The sequence below is a fragment of the Pongo abelii genome, chromosome 20, assembly GCF_028885655.2.
Source record: "Pongo abelii isolate AG06213 chromosome 20, NHGRI_mPonAbe1-v2.0_pri, whole genome shotgun sequence".
Taxonomy (NCBI): domain Eukaryota; kingdom Metazoa; phylum Chordata; class Mammalia; order Primates; family Hominidae; genus Pongo; species Pongo abelii.
In genome coordinates this window covers 11289631-11307738 of record NC_072005.2, presented here as the reverse complement: position 1 = coordinate 11307738, position 18108 = coordinate 11289631, and the positions used below count along the sequence as shown (strand labels likewise).

Sequence of the window (18108 nt, the reverse complement as noted above, 5' to 3'; positions counted from 1 at the left end):
TCAGGTGCTGGGAATCCCACAGAGAAAGGTAACCCAGCAACTGGGACGTGATTGGGGCCTCCATGGCGGAGGCAGCGGGCAAAGGCAGGGATGTCCAAGCTAAGATATAAGGGACAAAGAAGGGTGCAGGCAGATGAGGAGTGGATGGAACGGTATTCCAGGTGGAGGGAGCAGCATTAGGCAGCAGCGTGGGTGAAGGAGATGGTTTTCGGCTCCTCTCTTACTCTAACGTGTAGATGGACTCACTGTCCAGCCACCAGTGAGTCCATCTGCCCGGAGCCCACCGACTTCTCGCCTCCCCTGTATCCTCACCCCATCCAGGCCTGTCATCCCCAACCTGGACCAGTACAGCCCCTCCTCCCTGGTCCACCAGCTCCAGCCTCATGTCCACAACGTGTTCTCCGCGCAGTGGAGCAGAGGAGGCCAAAGTCCCCGCCACCATGCTCAGCCTCTGTTTGATCAGCTGTCAGGGCCACCCCAGGCACACCCAGCTGAGTCAGGGCTGGAGGTGTTCTGGAGAGAAACAGCCTCACCAGTCAGGTCTGGCAGGCACTGGGGCGGGTACTGGGCTCGAGGCATCTGGGGTAGGGCCTTTGATCGGAGCAATCGCTGAAGCAGCGTTTCCACCAAGGCAGGACGTGGAGTCGCTGAGCTCAAGGCTCCCTTGGGCTTCAACAGGGAATGGGCCCTGACAAGGCCCTGAAGTTTGCTGCTCCATGGCTAAACCTACCTCCTGATGTCTGGGTCTCAAGCTGTGACCAACCACGAACTCTCAGGGAGCAAACAAGGAAACTGGGGCTCAGAGAAGTTGAGCAATTTATCCTGGGTCACACAGCCAGGTCCAATGGAGACCCAGTGAGACTTTAGAGACAACCGCTTTGGGGTCAGGCTCCCTGGAGTCAGATCTTGGATCTGACACTGATTCACTAGGCTACATTAGGGCAAATCCCCTCTCTGGGTGTTCCTCAGTTTCCTTATCTGTAAAAGGGGGCTAATGGCAACACCCATATGTGGGAAAGGGAACAGAACATGCAAAGGTCCTTGAGTGGAGCTGTGTCCTTGTGTTTAGAGGAGCATCCAGGAGGCAGGGGCAGCTGGAGTGGAGGGAATGAGGGAAAGAAAAGGAGGCAAGCTGGGGAGGTGACAGGGCTGATCATGCTGGGCCTTGTGGGTTGTGGGAGGACTTTGGTTTTGTTTGTTGGTTGTTTTGTTGCTGTTGTTGTTGTTTTGAGACAGGATCTCACTTTTTCACCCAGGCTGGGGTGCAGTGGCACGATCTCAGCTCATTGCAACCTCCACCTCCTGGGTTCAAACGATCCTCATGCCTCAGCCTCCCGAGTAGCTGGGATTACAGGCTCCCACCACCACGCCCGGCTATTTTTTGTGTTTTTAGTAGAGACGGGGTTTCGCCATGTCGGCCAGGCTGGTCTGGAGCTCCTGACCTCAAGTGATCCACCCGCCTCGGCCTCCCAAAGTGCTGGGATGACAGTGAGCCACCGCGCCCAGTGGGTTGTAGGAGCCGTGGAAGGTTCTGAACAGAGGAGGGACCTGATGTGATGCAGGTGTTTGTTCCCAGGCTCTTCCTGGCCACTGATGCAGGAACAAGCTGGGGGGAGGATGAGAAAGGAAGCTGGGAGACCGGATATAAAGGGGGCTGGACTGGAACTAGGCTAAGAAATGTGCAAATCTTCGCTCATCTGCATATTTCCTGCCCAGCCCAGCTCCCAGCAGCCTGAGAGGCAAGGCGGGGACACTGGGTGGGGCATGGCGGAGAGTGATGGGCGGAGCTCCACCTGGCCAAAGTGGCTGGACCACTCTGGGCAGGCACATGGGCTGTGTGCACATGTCACATGCCAGGCTGTGAGCAGCCCTACTGCGGCCTGACTAGCAGGATGCTATCCTGAGTCTGACTGGCAGGGTTTGGGGGTTCCCCTACAATCCAGGCCTCCTCCCTGTGGGTTCAAGGTCTGACATGGATTCACTGGGCAGCAAGGCAAGAAACTGTGTCTCCGGGGCGCATGGTGACTCAGGGTGGGCGTGGTGGCTCATTCCTGTAATCCCAGGACTTTGGGAGGCTGAGGCAGGTGGATCACCTGAGGTGAGGAGCTCCAGACCAGCCTGGCCAACATGGTGAAACCCCATCTCTACTAAACATACAAAAAATTAGCCAGGTGTGATGGTGGGTGCCTGTAATCCCAGCTACTCGGGAGGCTGAGGCAGGAGAATCGCTTGAACCTGGGAGGCAGAGGTTGCAGTGAGCCGAGATCGTGCCATTGCACTCCAGCCTGGGCAACAAGAGCGAAATGCCATCTAAAAATAAATAAATAAATAAATAAATAAATAAATAAGGATAAAATGCCAGCAACCTATAGATGGGAAAGAGAACAGCAGCACGTGCAAAGGCCCTGAGGCAGAGCCACGGCCTTGTCTGATTCAACCTCAAATTCTCCCTGGGGCATTTGCTGACCAGGGAAAGAAGGGCTGTCCAGGAGAAAGGACCTGCCGGTGCAGAGGCATGTGGGTGAGAAAGGGGTGAGCTCCTCCAGAGGGGAGTGTCGGCTGGAGAATTCTCTTAAAATGCTGCAGCAGTGCTGGGAGAGAGGCCAGTGGGGAGAGATTTGAGACCATAGATTAACCAAGACATCCCCACCCCTTCCTCTTGGTGGAGGCGGCCCCGCAAGTCTAGACTCCCAAACTGGCTCACTCAGATCCCAACACCTGGACCTGGGGCACATCTCCGGGCACCCCAGTGCCTAGCCAGGCTCCTCTGACTCCCACGCTGTAGACTGGGAGCACGGACAATGCAGGCACCGGAGACCCCTGTGAGTCACCCTGAGCAAGCATCTGAACACCTCTGTGCCTCAGTTTACTCATCTGTAGAATGGAGGAAAACAATCATTTCTTCTGCATGTGTGAACTGCAGGGCCAGGCTCAATGACATCTTAGCAATTACACTTTTTGAGACAGGGTCTCGCTCTGTCACCCAGGCTGGATTGAAATGGCACAATCACAGCTCACTGCAGCCTTGACCTCCCAGGCTCAAGCAATCCTCCTCCCTCAGCTTCCCAAGTAGCTGAGATTACAGCACACACCACCATGCCTGGTTAATTTTTGTATTTTTTGTGGACACGGGGTCTCATTATGTTGCCCAGGCTGGTCTCCAACTCCTAGGCTCAAACAATCCTGCCTCGGCCTCCCAAAGTGCTGGGATTACAGGCGTGAGCAACCATGCACGGCCATGATTATACTTACAGGTATGATTATTAGATACATGAACATCGTTATTGTTTTCCAGCCAGGAGTCAGAGGGCAGAAAGAGCGCCCTCCCAAACCCCGGAAATCTGGGGCCTACCCAGCCTGGGTCCCAGCGCCTCCCCTCCCTCCCTCCCTCCTTAGCTTCAGTTTCCCCAGTCCTGCTCCTGGGGTGGGAAGACCCCCCCCACTAAACCCCAGGAGCCTGGGGTCCACCTAGCCTGGGTCTCAGCGCTTCCCTTCCCTCCCGCCTCAGGCTCAGTTTCTCCAGCCCAGCTCCCAGGGTGGAAAGAACGTCCCCGCCAGCCCCGGAGTCTGGGGCACCCCCAGTCTGGGTCCCAGCGCCTCCTCTCCCTAACTTCCCTCCTCAGCCTCAGTTTCCCCAGCCCTTTTCCTAGGGTAGAAAGAGCGTCCCGCCCAGCCTGGATCCCGGAGCCTCCTCTCCGTCCCCAGCCTCAGTTTCCCCAGCCCCCAGGACTCCAGGCGACCCCTCCGGCCGGCAGGGGCAGCACGGAGCGGCCCGGGCCACCCGGAAGGGCCCCGCCCCCGCGCCGGCCCCGCCCCGCCCCGGCTGCCCAGAACCGGGAGGCGGAGGCGGAGGCGGCGGCGGCGGCAGGGCCGGGGCCGGGGCCCAGGGTGGCGGCGGCGGCGGCGGCAGCGGCGGCGGGACGCGAGGACCATGGCGGCCGCCGAGCGCCGCGCCTTCGCGCACAAGATCAACAGGTAGTGTGGCCGCAGGGCCCCCTCCCACCTCCCCCACGTGGCCCGGCCCCGCCCCGGGGCGGTGCGACCCTCCCCGCCCGGGCGCCCCCAATTCAACCCCTTTCCGCCTCGGCCCGCGTCCCGCCAGCTTCCTCCGGCCGGGGCTGGGAGCGGGAGAAGGCGGGGAGGGCCGCGGGGGTCCCGGCGGGGGTCCCAGCGGGGGTCCCAGATGGGAGTCGCGTCGGGGCTGGGAGCGCGATGGCGGCTGCCGTTCTGCCTCCCTGACGCGCGGGGGTGTGTCCGGAGGGCTTCGCGGAGGAGGTGGCGCGGGGATGCGGATGCCGGGCGCCCCCTGAACTCCCTGCCCTCCGCGTCCGCGTCTCGTGGCCCCTCACTGTCCCCGCTCTCTCGGAGATCGGGGTGGGCCGGACTTTCTGTTCCTTCCTCAGTGCCTGGTTTGGGGCAGGGAGGCTCCAGGCTCTGAGATTTGGGGACAGAGATGGGCTCCTTGGTGGCGTTTGAAACCCCTCGAGGAGTTTCTCGTGCCCTTCCCCCTCCAGGGTCCAGTGCCCAGCTGTCGGGGGAGGGGAAGGGGGACAGCTGTGGACGCCCCCCCACCTTCTGCTTCAGGCTCTCCCAGCACGGGCTGGACCGCGCTGGGGATGTATGGGTGATTGAATGGAGGGAGTGGGGGCTGGGGACAGAACCAGCTGGTGGGCAGACGGGGGAGGGGACAGGCCCTAGGCGCTGGGGGATCCATTTCCGTGGCCACTGGGGATTGTGAGAGTCACAGCCTGGGACGGGGATATCGGACTCTCTGGGGCTGAAAAGCCTCGCCCCCAGTTGGCGGGGGATCTTTGCGACAAGGGTGCGTTCAGAAGCTCAGGTATCCTCTCCCCGGGGGACCTGTTCTGACTGCCCCCAGGTGAAAGAGCCGCCCTGTGGGTTGGGCCCTGGTCTTCTGGAGACAAAAGATCCCCCTCTTGGGATATAGTGGCGGAGAGAGACCAGAAGCCTGATCAAGTAGATTACCTGTCAGTGACAAGTGCTGTAGGGACAAGAAGACAGGGAAGGGGGATGGGAGGGTGGGGGCTGCTTGCGATGCGGGAGGTGGGTCAGGAAGGCCTGGATGAGCAGGTGCCTTTGAGCAAAAACCTCAAGGAGATGAGGGAGGGATCGAGGCCTGTTTGTGGGGGAAAAGAGTGGGAAGGGTTTGTGCAAAGGCCCTGAGGCAGGAACAGAGAGCTGGAGGGGGACAGTAAGAGTAGAATGTACAGGGTGTTGTGGGCTGTGCAAGGGACTTTGACTTAGGTCCCCAGGTGAGGTGGGAGCCATGGGGAGTTCTCAGCAGAGGAGGGATGAGACCTGGTGGCTGGGGCATAATGGCTGGGCAATTTTTATATTCTATCATTATCTTTGTCTATAAATTGGCTTTCTGTCTTAGACCTTTGGTGTCTTTGAGGCTGCAAACATTATTGCTGTCTTTTTCTTTTTCTTTTTCTTACCTTTTCTTTTTCTTTTTTTTTTTTTGAGACAGAGTCTCGCTCTGTCACCCAAACTGGAGTGCAGTGGCACAATATCAGCTCACTGCAACCTTCCCCTCCTGGGTTCAAGCGATTCTTGTGCCTCAGCCTCCTGAGTAGCTGGGGTTACAGGTGCCCACCACCACACCCAGCTAATTTTTGTATTTTTAGTAGAGAGGGGGTTTCACCATGTTGACCAGGCTGGTCACGAACTCCTGATCTCAGATGATCCACCCACCTCCCAAGGTGCTGGGATTACAGGTGTGAGCCACTGCACCCAGGCTTTTTTTTTTTTTTTTTTCCTTTACAGGGTCTTGCTCTGTCACCCAGACTGGAGTGCACTGGTGATATCTTGGCTCACAGCAGTCTCAATCTCCCGGGCTCAAGTGATCCTCCTGCCTCAGCCTCCCAAATAGCTGGGACTACAGGTGTATGCTGCAACACTCGGCTAACTTTTTAACCTTTTGTAGAAACGGGATCTCACTATCTTGCCCAGGCTGGCCTCAAACTCCTGGGCTCAAGCGATCCTCCTACCTTGGCTTCCCAAATGCTGGGATTACAGGCGTGAGCCATTGCGCCCAGCCTGCTGTCTGTTTCTTTGCATTTTGGTCTGTATGTCCTTGGGTCCTGGTTTTTACTCAAGTGAGAAAGAGGAGTTTTGGATACTGTAGAGCTCAGGGAAAGAGTAGAGAATGATCCTGGGGCCCTAGTGAGCTGTGAGGGAGTGGCCCAGGGCTTCCAGAGCAACTTCGCTCTTGGGCACCCAGGTGTCTACATACTCAGAGCTGGTCCTATATTCATCTGTTCATCCATTCAGTCATTTATTCCACAAATACCAGATTAACCCGAATATTAGACAGTCTTCCAGATTTCTAATGAACAGATAGATTCTTTTAAAAAAGGTTTGGGGAGGGCAACTTAAAATACAAAATTTTAAGAGTGTAGACAACATGGACAAGTGTTGCTGTATGCAATCTAATTTGTTCTTTTTTTAACTTGTACAATTTTTAATTTTACAGATAAGGTATGGAATAATGAGAATGATCAACATTTGTTAGCACTTACTGAGTGCTGGTCCCCATCTGGGATATCACTTGTTTAATCCTCACCAAGGCCCATTGGCTCAGGTGTGACTATTCAAACTGAGGTTTAAAGTGGTTGTCACTCTCGGCAGGGCACGGTGGCTCACACCTGTAATCCCAGGACTTTGGGAGGCTGAGGCGAGTGAATCACCTGAGGTTAGGAGTTCGACACCAGCCTGAACAACATGGTGAAACCCCGTGTCTACTAAAAATACAAAAATTAGCCAGGAGTGGTGGCACACGTCTGTAATCCCAGCTACTCCAGAGGCTGAGGCAAGAGGATCACTTGAACCCAGGAGGTGGAGGTTGCAGTGAGCAGAGATCGTGCCACTGCACTCCAGCCTGGGTGACAGAATAAGACTCTGTCTCCAAAAAAAAAAAAAAAAAAGGCCAGGCGCGGCGGCTCACGCCTGTGATCCCAGACTTTGGGAGGCTGAGGCAGGTGGATCACCTGAGGTCAGGAGTTCGAGACCAGCCTGGCCAACATGGTGAAACTCCGTCTCTACGAAAAATACAAAAAGTTAGCTTTTTGTAACTTTACAAATTTACAAAAGCGTGGTGATGCACGCCTGTAATCCCAGCTACTTGGGAGGCTTAGGCAGGAGAATTGCTTGAACCTGGGAGGTAGAGGTTGCAATGAGCCGAGATCCCACCACTGCACTCCAGCCTGAGCGACAGAGCGAGACTCCATCTCAAAAAAAAAAAGAAAAAAGAAAAAAAAGAAAAGAAATAACAATTCATTGGAGGGGTGGGAAGAAAATGAGGTATTTATTGACAAATTTCAAAATCCCAAAATTACCACTGAAATTTCAGGGAAACATCTCTCTCTCTCTCTCTCCCCGATCCCTGAATATATCGGCAAACACAAGCACATACACATATTGTTATTTTTTTACCATTTAAAAAACTGTAACATACAACATTCATACCAAAAACTACAAATTTTGGGCCAGGTATGGTGGCTCACACCTGTAATCCTACCACTTTGGGAGGCCAGGAGTTCAAGACCAGCCTGGGCAACATAGCGAGACCCTGTCTCTACAAAAAAAAATTACTCAGGTGTGATGGTGGGTCATACCTGTAGTCCCAGCTCCTGGGGAGGCTGAGATGAGAGGATCGCTGGAGCCCAGGAGGTTGAGGCTGCAGTGAGCCATGATTGCGCCACTGCACTCCAGCCTGAGTGACAGAGTGAGACCCTGTCTCGAAAGAAAAAGAAAGTAGGCTGGGTGTGGTGGCTCATGCCGATAATCCGAGCACTTTGGAAGGCTGAGGCAGGCGGATCACCTGAGGTCAGGAGTTCGGGACTGTAGATGGTGAAACCCCATCTCTACTAAAAATATAAAAATTAGCCGGGCATGGTGGCGAGTGCCTGTAATCCCAATTACTGGGGAAGCTGAGGTAGGAGAATCACTTGAGCCCGGGACATGGAGGTTGCAGTGAGCCGAGATCACGCCACTGCACTTCAGCCTGGGTGGCAGAGACTCCATCTCAAGAAAAAAAAAAAAAGAGAGAAAGAAAAGTGCAAAGTTTAAAGAATAGTTATAGGCCGGGCGCGGTGGCTCATGCTTGTAATCCCAGCACTTTGGGAGGCTGAGGTGGGCGGATCACATGAGGTCAGGAGTTCGAGGCCAGCTTGGCCAACATGGTGAAACACCATCTCTACTAAAAATACAAAAATTAGCTGGGCATGGTGGTGGGTGCCTGTAATCCCAGCTACTCGGGAGGCTGAGGCAGGAGAATAGCTTGAACCCGGGCCGTGGAGGTTGCAGTGAGCTGAGATTTCACCACTGCACTCCAGCCTGGACAACAGAGACTCCATCTGAAGAAAAAAAAAAAGAGAGAGAGAGAGAAAGAAAAGTGCAAAGTTTAAATAATAATTATAAAGCAAAGGGCAGGGAAATGGCCGCTTGGTCAATTTCCCATGGGGACCATCTCCACCGTCCTGGCTCCCTCCCACATGCCAGGAGCCCTACCTGATCTGGCGTGTTTTAGGTTGTCATATAAACTGAATCATGAGATGTTGCATCCATGTGCCCAACTTTGTTCACTCAGCATCATGTCAGGAAGGCTCAGCTGGGCCATTGCCTGCAATCCTTTTTCATTGCTGGGTAGTATTCCCCTGCCTCGTGCATTTATTTCCCTCTTTGGTCAGTGAACATGTGAGTTTCACTTTGGAGCTGTCGTGATCAGAGGTGTCGACATTCTTGGCCATGTGTTTCCTTCTGAATAATCTACACCTTGGAGGAGAATTGCTGGATTGGCATATTTTCAACCTTGCTTAATAATCACAGATGGTTTTTTCTGTGTGTGTGTGTGTGTGTGTGTGTGTACATTTGTGTTTATTAGAAAAGGGGTCTCGCTATGTTGCCCAAGCTGGTCTTGAACTCCTGGCCTCATGTGATCTTCCCACCTCAGGCTCCCAAAATGCTGGGAATATAGGCGTGAGCCACAACACCTGGCTTACAGATGGATTTTTTTTTTTTTTTTTTTTTTTTCTGAGACAGCGTTTCATTCTGTTCCCTAGGCTGGAGTACAGTGGCGCAATCTCGGCTCACTGCAACCTCCACCTCCCGGGTTCAAGTGATTCTCTTGCCTCAGCCTCCTGAGTAACTGAGATTACCGGCATGTGCCACCATGCCTGGCTAATTTTTGTATTTTTAGTAGAGACGGGGTTTCACCATGTTGGCCAGGCTGGTGTTAAACACCTGACCTCAGATGATCTGCCCGCCTCGGCCTCCCAAAGTGCTGGGATTACAGGAATAAGCCACAGTGCCCAGCCTTTCTTTCTTTTTTTTTTTTTTAAGAGACAGTGTCTCTGTAGCCTAGGCTGGAGTGCACTGGTGCCATCACTGCAGCCTCAAACTCCTGGGCTCAAGCGATCCTCCCGCCTTGGCCTCCCAAAGCACTGGGATTACAGGTGCAAGCCACCATGCCTGACTCTCATGGTTGTCATCTACGTCTCACCTTGGTGTAAAAACAGGATCAGAGGCCAGGCACAGTGGCTCACACCTGTAATCCCAGCACTTTGGGAGGCTGAGGCGGGAAGATCACGGGAGGTCAGGAGTTTGAGACCATACTAGGCAACATAGTGAGACCCCATTTCTACAAAATAATAATAATAATAATAATAATAATTAGCCAAGCATGGTGGTATGCATCGGTTGTCCCAGCTACTCGGGAGGCTGAGGCAGGAGGATTGCTTGAACCCAGGAGGTTGAGGCTGCAGTAAGCCGTGATTGCACCACTGCATTCCAGCCTGGGCGACAGTAAGACCTGTCTCAAAAAAACAGACACAAAAAAACAAAAACAGGCCGGGCTCAGTGGCTCATGCCTGTAATCCCAGAACTTTGGGAGGCTGAGGTGGGTGCATCACCGGAGGTCAGGAGTTTGAGACCATCCTGGCCAAGATGATGAAACCCCATCTCTACTAAAAATACAAAAAATTAGCCTGGCGTGGTGGTGGGCGCCTGTAATCCCAGCTACTTAGGAGGCTGAGGCAGGAGAATCGCTTGAACCCTGGAGGTGGAGGTTGCAGTGAGCTGAGATCATGCCACTGTGCTCTAGCCTGGGCAACAAGAGCGAAACTCTTGTCTCAAAAAAATAAATAAAAATTTTTTTTTAAATGAAAACAAAAAACCAGGGTCAGAAATCCCAGCTGCCTAGGATTGTCTTTGAAGACAACATGGTGGCAGCAAGCCCTAATTGAGCACTTACTGTGTGCAAAGCCTTACACTCAGAACAGCTCAAGAAGGTGGTCAGTGGCCTGAGCTCCGAGGCTGAGAGACTGATGGTCACTCATCCACGCTTGATGGGTGTCCGTGCAGAGTCCTGTGATGCAGTCAGCTGGCTCTGTGGCTGTGGTGTTGCAGACCCGGCATTTTCCCACTGCAGGGGCCTCTCTCCAAGGCCAAGGGGAAAATGAAGCTGGAGGCCCAGCCGTCCCTCCTCCCCTCTCCCTCCTCTGGAGCAGCAGCTGCAGAACAGCTGGGACCAGGGCACAGCTTTGTCCCCTGTCCCAGCATCTTTTGTAAATTATCCCCCAGCCCCTGTGTGCCCAGGGTTCTGGAGGCAGCAGCCTGACTTTGGGAATTTGAAGACAAAAGCCCTAATTTTTCACATCCTTTGAATTCCCCACAAGCTCCTTTTTCAACCGCCCCCCAGTCAGTAGAAGCAAGACTCCAGGACTGTTAAGAGCAAAAATGGGGCCAGGCGCGGTGGCTCACACCTGTAATCCCAGCACTTTGGGAGGCCGAGACGGGCGGATCACCTGAGGTCAGGAGTTCAAGACCATCCTGGCTAACACGGTGAAACCCCGTCTCTACTAAAAATACAAAAAATTAGCTGGGTGTAGTGGTGGGCACCTGTAGTCCCAGCTACTCGGGAGGCTGAGGCAGGAGAATGGCGTGAACCCGGGAGGTGGAGCTTGCAGTGAGCCGAGATTGTGCCACTGCACTCCAGCCTGGGCAACAGAGCGAGACTCCATCTCAAAAAAAAAAAAAAAATTTACAACTACACAGGGAATTGGGAAGCAGAAGGGAGTAAGGCCTGAAAACCGAGTCAATCAGCTTCTCTATTTTAAGAGGGACTGAGGCCCAGAGAGGGTATCCTACCTGCCCAAAGCCACACAGCCAGAAGACCTGGGGTTTCCCCTCACTCAGCAGATTTGGGCAAGTTGTAGAAGAAGACTGGAAGGGACTCACTCATTCTATCCAAAAAAAGTACAAGGCGGGCAGATCGCTTGAGCTCAGGAGTTCGAGACCAGCCTGGGAAACATGGCAAGACCCTGTCTCTACTGAAAATAGAAAGATTAACCAGGCGTGGTGGTGCACACCTGTAATCACAGCTACTTGGGAGGCTGAGGCTGAGGTGGGAGGAGGATCACTTGAGCCTGGGAGGTGAAGGTTGCAGTGAGCCAATATCGTGTCACTACGCTCCAGCCTGGGCAAAAGAGCAACCCTGTCTGTCTCGGGAAAAAAAAAAAAAAAAAAAAGGAAGGTCGGGAGCGGTGGCTCATGCCTGTAATCCCAGCGCTTTGGGAGGCTGAGGCAGGTGTATCACCTAAGGTCAGGAGTTTGAGACCAGCCTGGCCAACATTGTGAAACCCTGTCTCTGCTAAAAATATGAAAAATTAGCTGGGCGTGGTGGCGCATGCCTGTAATCCCAGCTACTCAGGAGGCGGAGGCAGGAGAATCACTTGAACCAGGGAAGGGGATGTTGCAGTGAGCCGGGATCGCGGCCATTGCACTCCAGCCTGGGCAACAAGAGTAAAACTCCATCTCAAAAAAAAAAGGAGTGTGTGCCTAGTATGTGCAAGGCCCTCTTTGGGGGACGCACAGCCCTAGCTCCTGCCGTCACAGAGACCCCAGGGAGCAGGAGTCTCCACACTCAAAGCACGGAGCCCGAACTCAGGTCCTTTGCACCTGCTGTGCCCCCTGCTGGGCACCCTCTACCCTCAGGTAACTGCATGGCTCTCTCATTCCCTTCTGAGCTCAGCCAGAGGAATTGGAGGGCTGAGCCATCCCTGTCCCCACTGGCTCTGCTCCACATTCCTGCAGAATCCCCTCTACTGCGAGTCTTGCCCCTTTACCCCCATCCTCCCTAATTTTTTTTTTTTTTTTTTGAGACAAAGTCTTGCTCTGTTGCCCAGGTTGGGGTGCAGTGGCGCGATCTCGACTCACTGCAACCTGCACCTCCTGGGTTCAAGCGATTCTCCTGCCTCAGCCTCTCAAGTAGCTGAGACTACAGGAGTCTGGCTAATTTTTGTACTTTCAGTAGAGGCAGGGTTTTCCCTTGTTGGCCAGGCCCTTCTTGAACTTCTGACCTCAGGTGATCCGCCTGCCTCAGCCTCTCAAAGTGCTGGGATTATAGGTGTGAGCCACCACGCCCGGCCATCCTCCCTGATTTTGAAGGCCTGCTCAGATCCAGGTGGCCCAGGAAGGCCCCAGGGCCCACCTTGGTTGCATGGGGTTACTTAAAAGGCCTCCCAGCTCTGGGCCCCGCAGGCCAGGTTGACCTCTGACACAATGGCCTCATCTCAGGATCTCTGTGACTTTAGGCCAGGCCCCAGGCTCCGCTCTGCCCAGCAGCTCTGTGAAGTCAAGGCAACAGCTACAGATGGGTAAACTGAGGCTCAGAGGTGGAAATGACTTGTGCAAGGCCCCAAAGCAAGGATGGGAAGGGATATATGTTCTGGATGGGGTCCAGGGGCAGGGCTGGGTGTGTTGGGGAACAGCAGGATGGACAGAGGTCCCACAGATGAGGGAGCAGAGGCCAAGGACCCGTGGGCCTCCCTCCAGACCTGGAAGATCACAGGCCCAGCCGGGAGGGGAAGGAGAGCCCGTGATGGCTTCAGACCCCACTGGTGGCAGCATTTTCATCTCCTGATCTGTGCTTGATGGGGAAGGGGTTGGGGGAACCGGGGAGCTGTGGGCCCTTAAAGCCTCAGCACTCGTGGTTCTCTTAGCCCTCGGCCTATTTATTTCATTCCACAATCTGGATTTTCCTCATAGAAAGAATCTGTCCGCTCCGCTGCCTGAGTTTTCCTGTCCCCAGTGGCCCCCTCCCTGTCTTTCCAGGACGGTGGCCGCAGAGGTGCGGAAGCAGGTGTCCCGGGAACGCAGTGGCTCCCCCCACTCCAGCAGGCGCTGCAGCAGCTCCCTGGGGGTAAGTATTTGGGGGGTCTGCCCCCAGCTCCCTGCCGTCTCTCAGACAGAGGTAGGGGCTTCCTTGGCCTAGGATCTATCCCACCCCCTCCCTCCTGTGGCCTGTCCTGTGGGGACCCAGCAGTGTCAGGGGAGGGAGTCCCTGTCCTGGTCCTAGTACTGTCACCAATTCCTGTGGCCACTCTCCCTGCAGCTGCTTGTCACCCTGTGGGTGGTCAGGGGGAGTGGCTCCCTCCTGATGTCCCCCATCTCCAGCCGCCTGGACCACCTATATGGGGATGGAGGAGGGGGAGGTTGGGGAGGGGAGTGACTTTCGCCTGAGAGGTGTGGGCCACGTTGCCCACAGGGTTGGGGGCGCTTTAGGAATTCTCTTTTGCCTGGCCTCTGTCAACATTTCTTTCCTTCCACTGTTAGTTTCTGCCCTTCCAGGCATGGGGTGTGATTTCCTTCCTGGAGCCCCTGGAGGGAGGGGCAGGGCAGGGAAAGCTGAGGTGGGGGGTGGAGAGTCTGAGGTCATCGTCCTCCATGGTTCCTCCGTAGCTCCAACACCCTCCATGGCTCCCACCGCTCCCCTATTTGAATTTGAAGCCAGCACGCACCCACCCCTGCTTCGTGCCCCCACTCTCAGCCTCCTAGGCAGTGCGATCACAGCCACTTTGCTCCAATCCAGGTCCCACTGACTGAAGTTGTCGAGCCCCTGGACTTTGAGGATGTACTTCTGAGCCGGCCACCAGATGCTGAGCCCGGTCCCCTCAGGGACCTGGTAGAATTCCCAGCTGATGACCTGGAGCTGCTGCTGCAGCCCCGGGAATGCCGGACCACGGAGCCCGGGATCCCCAAGGATGAGTGGGTTCAGCCCCACACCCTCTCTGCCTGTGATTCCACTCTGTCTCTGCCATCCCCATCAACAGCCCGAGTTGAGCTCCTGGCTTGGCCATGACCTTGGACAAGCCATGCTTTTTCTCTGAGCCTCCATCTCCCCTTGTCTGGAATAGGCAGGACAGTGCTAACCTTACAGGCTAGCAGAAGGATTCACAGAGGCCCTGCCTCTGTTTACCCTTATCTTCTTTTGCTGCAGAAAACTGGATGCCCAGGTGAGGGCCGTGGTGGAGATGTATATCGAGGACTGGGTCATCGTCCACAGAAGGTGAGTCTGACTTGGGGGCAGCTCAGGGGGTTCGGAACCCAAAAGGGCTGAGCTGATGTCTGCAGCCGGTCCTACTGTGTATCTGCCCATTGTCCCTGCAAGAGCAGGCAAACTTGTCTGGTGGAGCACAAGGACGGTGGCTTTGGAGGTGCCATGTAGGTGTGTCAGAACACACTGGGGACCCCCTGGGGGCCCTCAGCCCTCCCTACCTGCCCAGCCCCGTTTCCTGCTAGGTATCAGTACCTGAGTGCAGCATACAGCCCCGTCACCACGGAGACACAGCGGGAGCGACAGAAGGGCCTCCCCCGCCAGGTCTTTGAGCAGGATGCTTCTGGAGACGAGAGGTCCGGCCCTGAGGACTCGGTGAGGAAGCCCCTGGCTGGGGTCACAGAAGGGATATGTGTGGAGGCTCCGGCCTCAGCTTTTGGTCACATGTGACAGGAAATGACCCAAACAGGCTTGAGCTCAAAAGGAATTGCATCAGTCCCCATGAGTAAAAAGTTAGGGGTCATAATTATAAACATTTATTGAGTGCTTAGGGTTTACTGAAGGCTTTATATGTGTCCTCTGCTTTCATCCTAGGAGTCAGGGCAGCCATTACACCCAGGCAAGGAAACTGAGGCACAGCAAGGTTCTTAGAGGCCGTGAGCCTGTATTTTGTCAATCAACATTTACTGAGCACCTACTGTGTACCAACCGTGATTATTCCAAATATTATTGTTGTTTTCATTATTATTATTATTTTAATTAATTATTTTGAGATGGAGTCTCACTCCGTCGCCCAGGCTGGAGTACAGTGGTGCAATCTCAGCTCACTGCAACCTCCACCTCCCGGATTCAAGCAATCCTCCCACCTCAGCCTCCCGGGTAGCTGGGATTACAGGCATGCGCCACCATGCCGGCTAATTTTGTTATTATTTTTAGATGTACGTAGGGAAACTGAGGCCCTTAGAGTTGGGGGTCAGAGACCCAGTGTCACAGAGCTGAGGTGGGATTTGATCCAGTGCAGGAAGGTCAGGAAGAACTCTCTCCTTCCCTGGCGACAGTGAACAAAGTCCCAGGGAAGGCTTTCATTGGCCCAGCCCAGGCCCTTGGAGCCAGTCCCTAGGGTAGGTAGATGTGTTTTGATTGGCCAGATAAGGATCACCTAAAGTCCCAAATGTGAGATAAGGAGTAGCCTCCCCCAGCAATGGTAAAAGTTGGGAGGCTCTCCAGACAGAAGTTTCTGGAAAGAGGGTAGGCAAAACCCCCAGGTGACCCTTAGAGTGATGACCCTTACCCCCTGACCCTCAATTTCCCCATCTCTAGAATGAGTATGAGGACACTGTCACCAGAGTGGGGTGAGGGTGTATACAGCTGGCACTCAGTGCTTGCGCATTCTCCACTGGCAGAATGACTCCCAGCGTGGCTCAGGCTCCCCAGAAGACACACCTCGAAGCAGTGGTGCCTCTAGCATCTTCGACCTGAGGAACCTGGCAGCTGACTCATTGCTGCCCTCACTGCTAGAGCGGGTGGCCCCAGAAGATGTGGACCGGCGCAATGAAACCCTTCGACGGCAGCACCGGCCCCCAGCCCTGCTCACCCTCTACCTGGCGCCTGACGAGGTGGGTGCCCCTTCCCAGATATCAGCCAACCAGCATTTACTGGGTGCCTATTGTATACTTCATGTTTATTCAAGAGCTTGTATAGATGGACATCTACTATATACACCTGTATTAATCCAATCAGCATTTATTGGGCACCTACTGTATATCCTATGTTTATTCAATATCTTCTGTATGTGGACACCTACTATATACCCCTATATTTATCCAACCAGCATTTATTGGATGCCTATTGTATACCCTATGCTTATTTAATAGCTTCTAGGCCAGGCATGGTGGCTCATGCCTGTAATCCCAGCACTTTGGGAGGCTGAGGTGGGCAGATCGCTTGAGGCCAGGAGTTCAAGACCAGCCAACATGGTGAAACCCCATCTCTATTGAAAATACAAAAGTTAGCCAGGCATGGTGGCAGGTGCCTGTAATCCCAGCTACTCAGGAGGCTGAGGCATGAGAATCGCCAGAACCCGGGAGGTGAAGGCTGCAATGAGCCGAAATCACTGTCACTGCACTCCAGCCTGGGCAATAGAGCAAAACTCTGTCTCAAAAAAAAAAAAAAAGTAGCTTCTGGCTGGGTGTGGTGGCTCACACCTATAATCCCAGCACTTTGGGAGGCTGAGGTGGGCAGATCGCTTGAGGCCAGGAGTTCAAGACCAGCCAACATGGTGAAACCCCATCTCTATTGAAAATACAAAAGTTAGCCAGGCATGGTGGCAGGTGCCTGTAATCCCAGCTACTCAGGAGGCTGAGGCATGAGAATCGCCAGAACCCGGGAGGTGAAGGCTGCAATGAGCCGAAATCACTGTCACTGCACTCCAGCCTGGGCAATAGAGCAAAACTCTGTCTCAAAAAAAAAAAAAAAGTAGCTTCTGGCTGGGTGTGGTGGCTCACACCTATAATCCCAGCACTTTGGGAGGCTGAGGCGGGTGGATCACCTGAGGTCAGGAGTTTGAGACCAGCCTGACCAACATGGTGAAACCCCATCTCTACTAAAAGTACAAAAATTAACCAGGCATGGTAGTGGGCACCTGTAATCCCAGCTACTCTGGAGACTGAGACAGGAGAATCACTTGAACCTAGGAGGCAGAGGTTGCAGTGAGCCAAGATCGCACCACTGCATTCCAGCCTGGGCAACAGAGCGAGACTCTGTCTCAAAAAAAAAAAAAGATAGCTTCTGTATGTGGACACCTACTATATACCTTTATAGTTAGCTAACCAGCATTTATTGGGCACCTACTCTATCCCCTATGTTTATTCAATAGCTTTTTTTTTTTTTTTTTTGAGATGGAGTCTTGCTCTTGTCGCCCAGGCCGGACTGCAGTGGTGCTATCTCGGCTCACTGCAAGCTCCGCCTCCCGGGTTCACACCATTCTCCTGCCTCAGCCTCCTGAGTAGCTGGGACTACAGGCACCCGCCACCACGCCCAGCTAATTTTGTATTTTTTTTAGTAGAGACGGGGTTTGGCCATGTTGGCCAGGCTGGTCTTGAACTCCTGACCTCAGGTGATCCACCCGCCTCGGCCTCCCAAAGTGCTGGGATTACAGGCTTGAGCCACGCGCCCGGCCTCAATAGCTTTTACATATGAACACCTACTATATACTCCTATATTTATCCAACCATCAACACCATAGGAAAGGTAAAAAAATATATAAAATAAAATTTTTTTTTGTTGAGACAAGTCTCGTTCTGTCGCCCAGGCTGGAGTGCAGTGGCGCCATCTCAGCTCACTGCAACCTCCACCTCCCAGGTTCAAGCGATTCTTCTGCCTCAGCCTCCTGAGTAGCTGGGACTACAGGCACGTGCCACCATGCCTGGCTAATTTTTGTATTTTTAGTAGAGATAGGGTTTCACCATGTTGGCCAGGCTGGTCTCAAACTCCTGACCTTGTGATCTGCCTGCCTCAGCCTCCCAGAGTGCTGGGATTACAGGTGTGAGCCACTGCGCCCGGCCAGAAAATAAATTTTTAAAAATTATTTATCCAACAAGCATGTATTGGGTACCAACTGTATATCCCTATATTTATTTAATACCTGAATGCCTACTGTATAGTTCTCTATTTAATCAACCAATATGTATTGAACACCTAGCACATATGTCTATTTTTATCCAACCAACATTTATTTGGTACCTAGTATACAC

At 53.8% G+C, this 18108-nt stretch overlaps 1 protein-coding gene across 8 annotated transcripts in view; it reads left to right on the top strand.

Annotated features, from left to right (window-relative positions):
* Positions 1 to 3811: 3811 nt before the first annotated feature.
* DOCK6 (dedicator of cytokinesis 6) overlaps positions 3812 to 18108 on the top strand; it is a 63306-nt gene continuing 49009 nt past the window's right edge. For 5 of the 8 annotated variants that reach the window (XM_054539688.2, XM_024237575.3, XM_063719938.1 and 2 more), the window contains exons 1-6: positions 3917 to 3975; positions 13135 to 13222; positions 13892 to 14067; positions 14300 to 14368; positions 14602 to 14731; positions 15760 to 15972. In XM_054539688.2, the coding sequence (XP_054395663.2) occupies positions 3932 to 3975; positions 13135 to 13222; positions 13892 to 14067; positions 14300 to 14368; positions 14602 to 14731; positions 15760 to 15972 (720 nt within the window). In that variant the 5' untranslated portion in view covers positions 3917 to 3931. Of the gene's footprint in view, positions 3976 to 13134; positions 13223 to 13891; positions 14068 to 14299; positions 14369 to 14601; positions 14732 to 15759; positions 15973 to 18108 lie in introns of all 8 variants that reach the window. The other 3 variants (XM_054539691.2, XM_024237576.3, XM_054539692.2) reach the window with 2 other exon arrangements.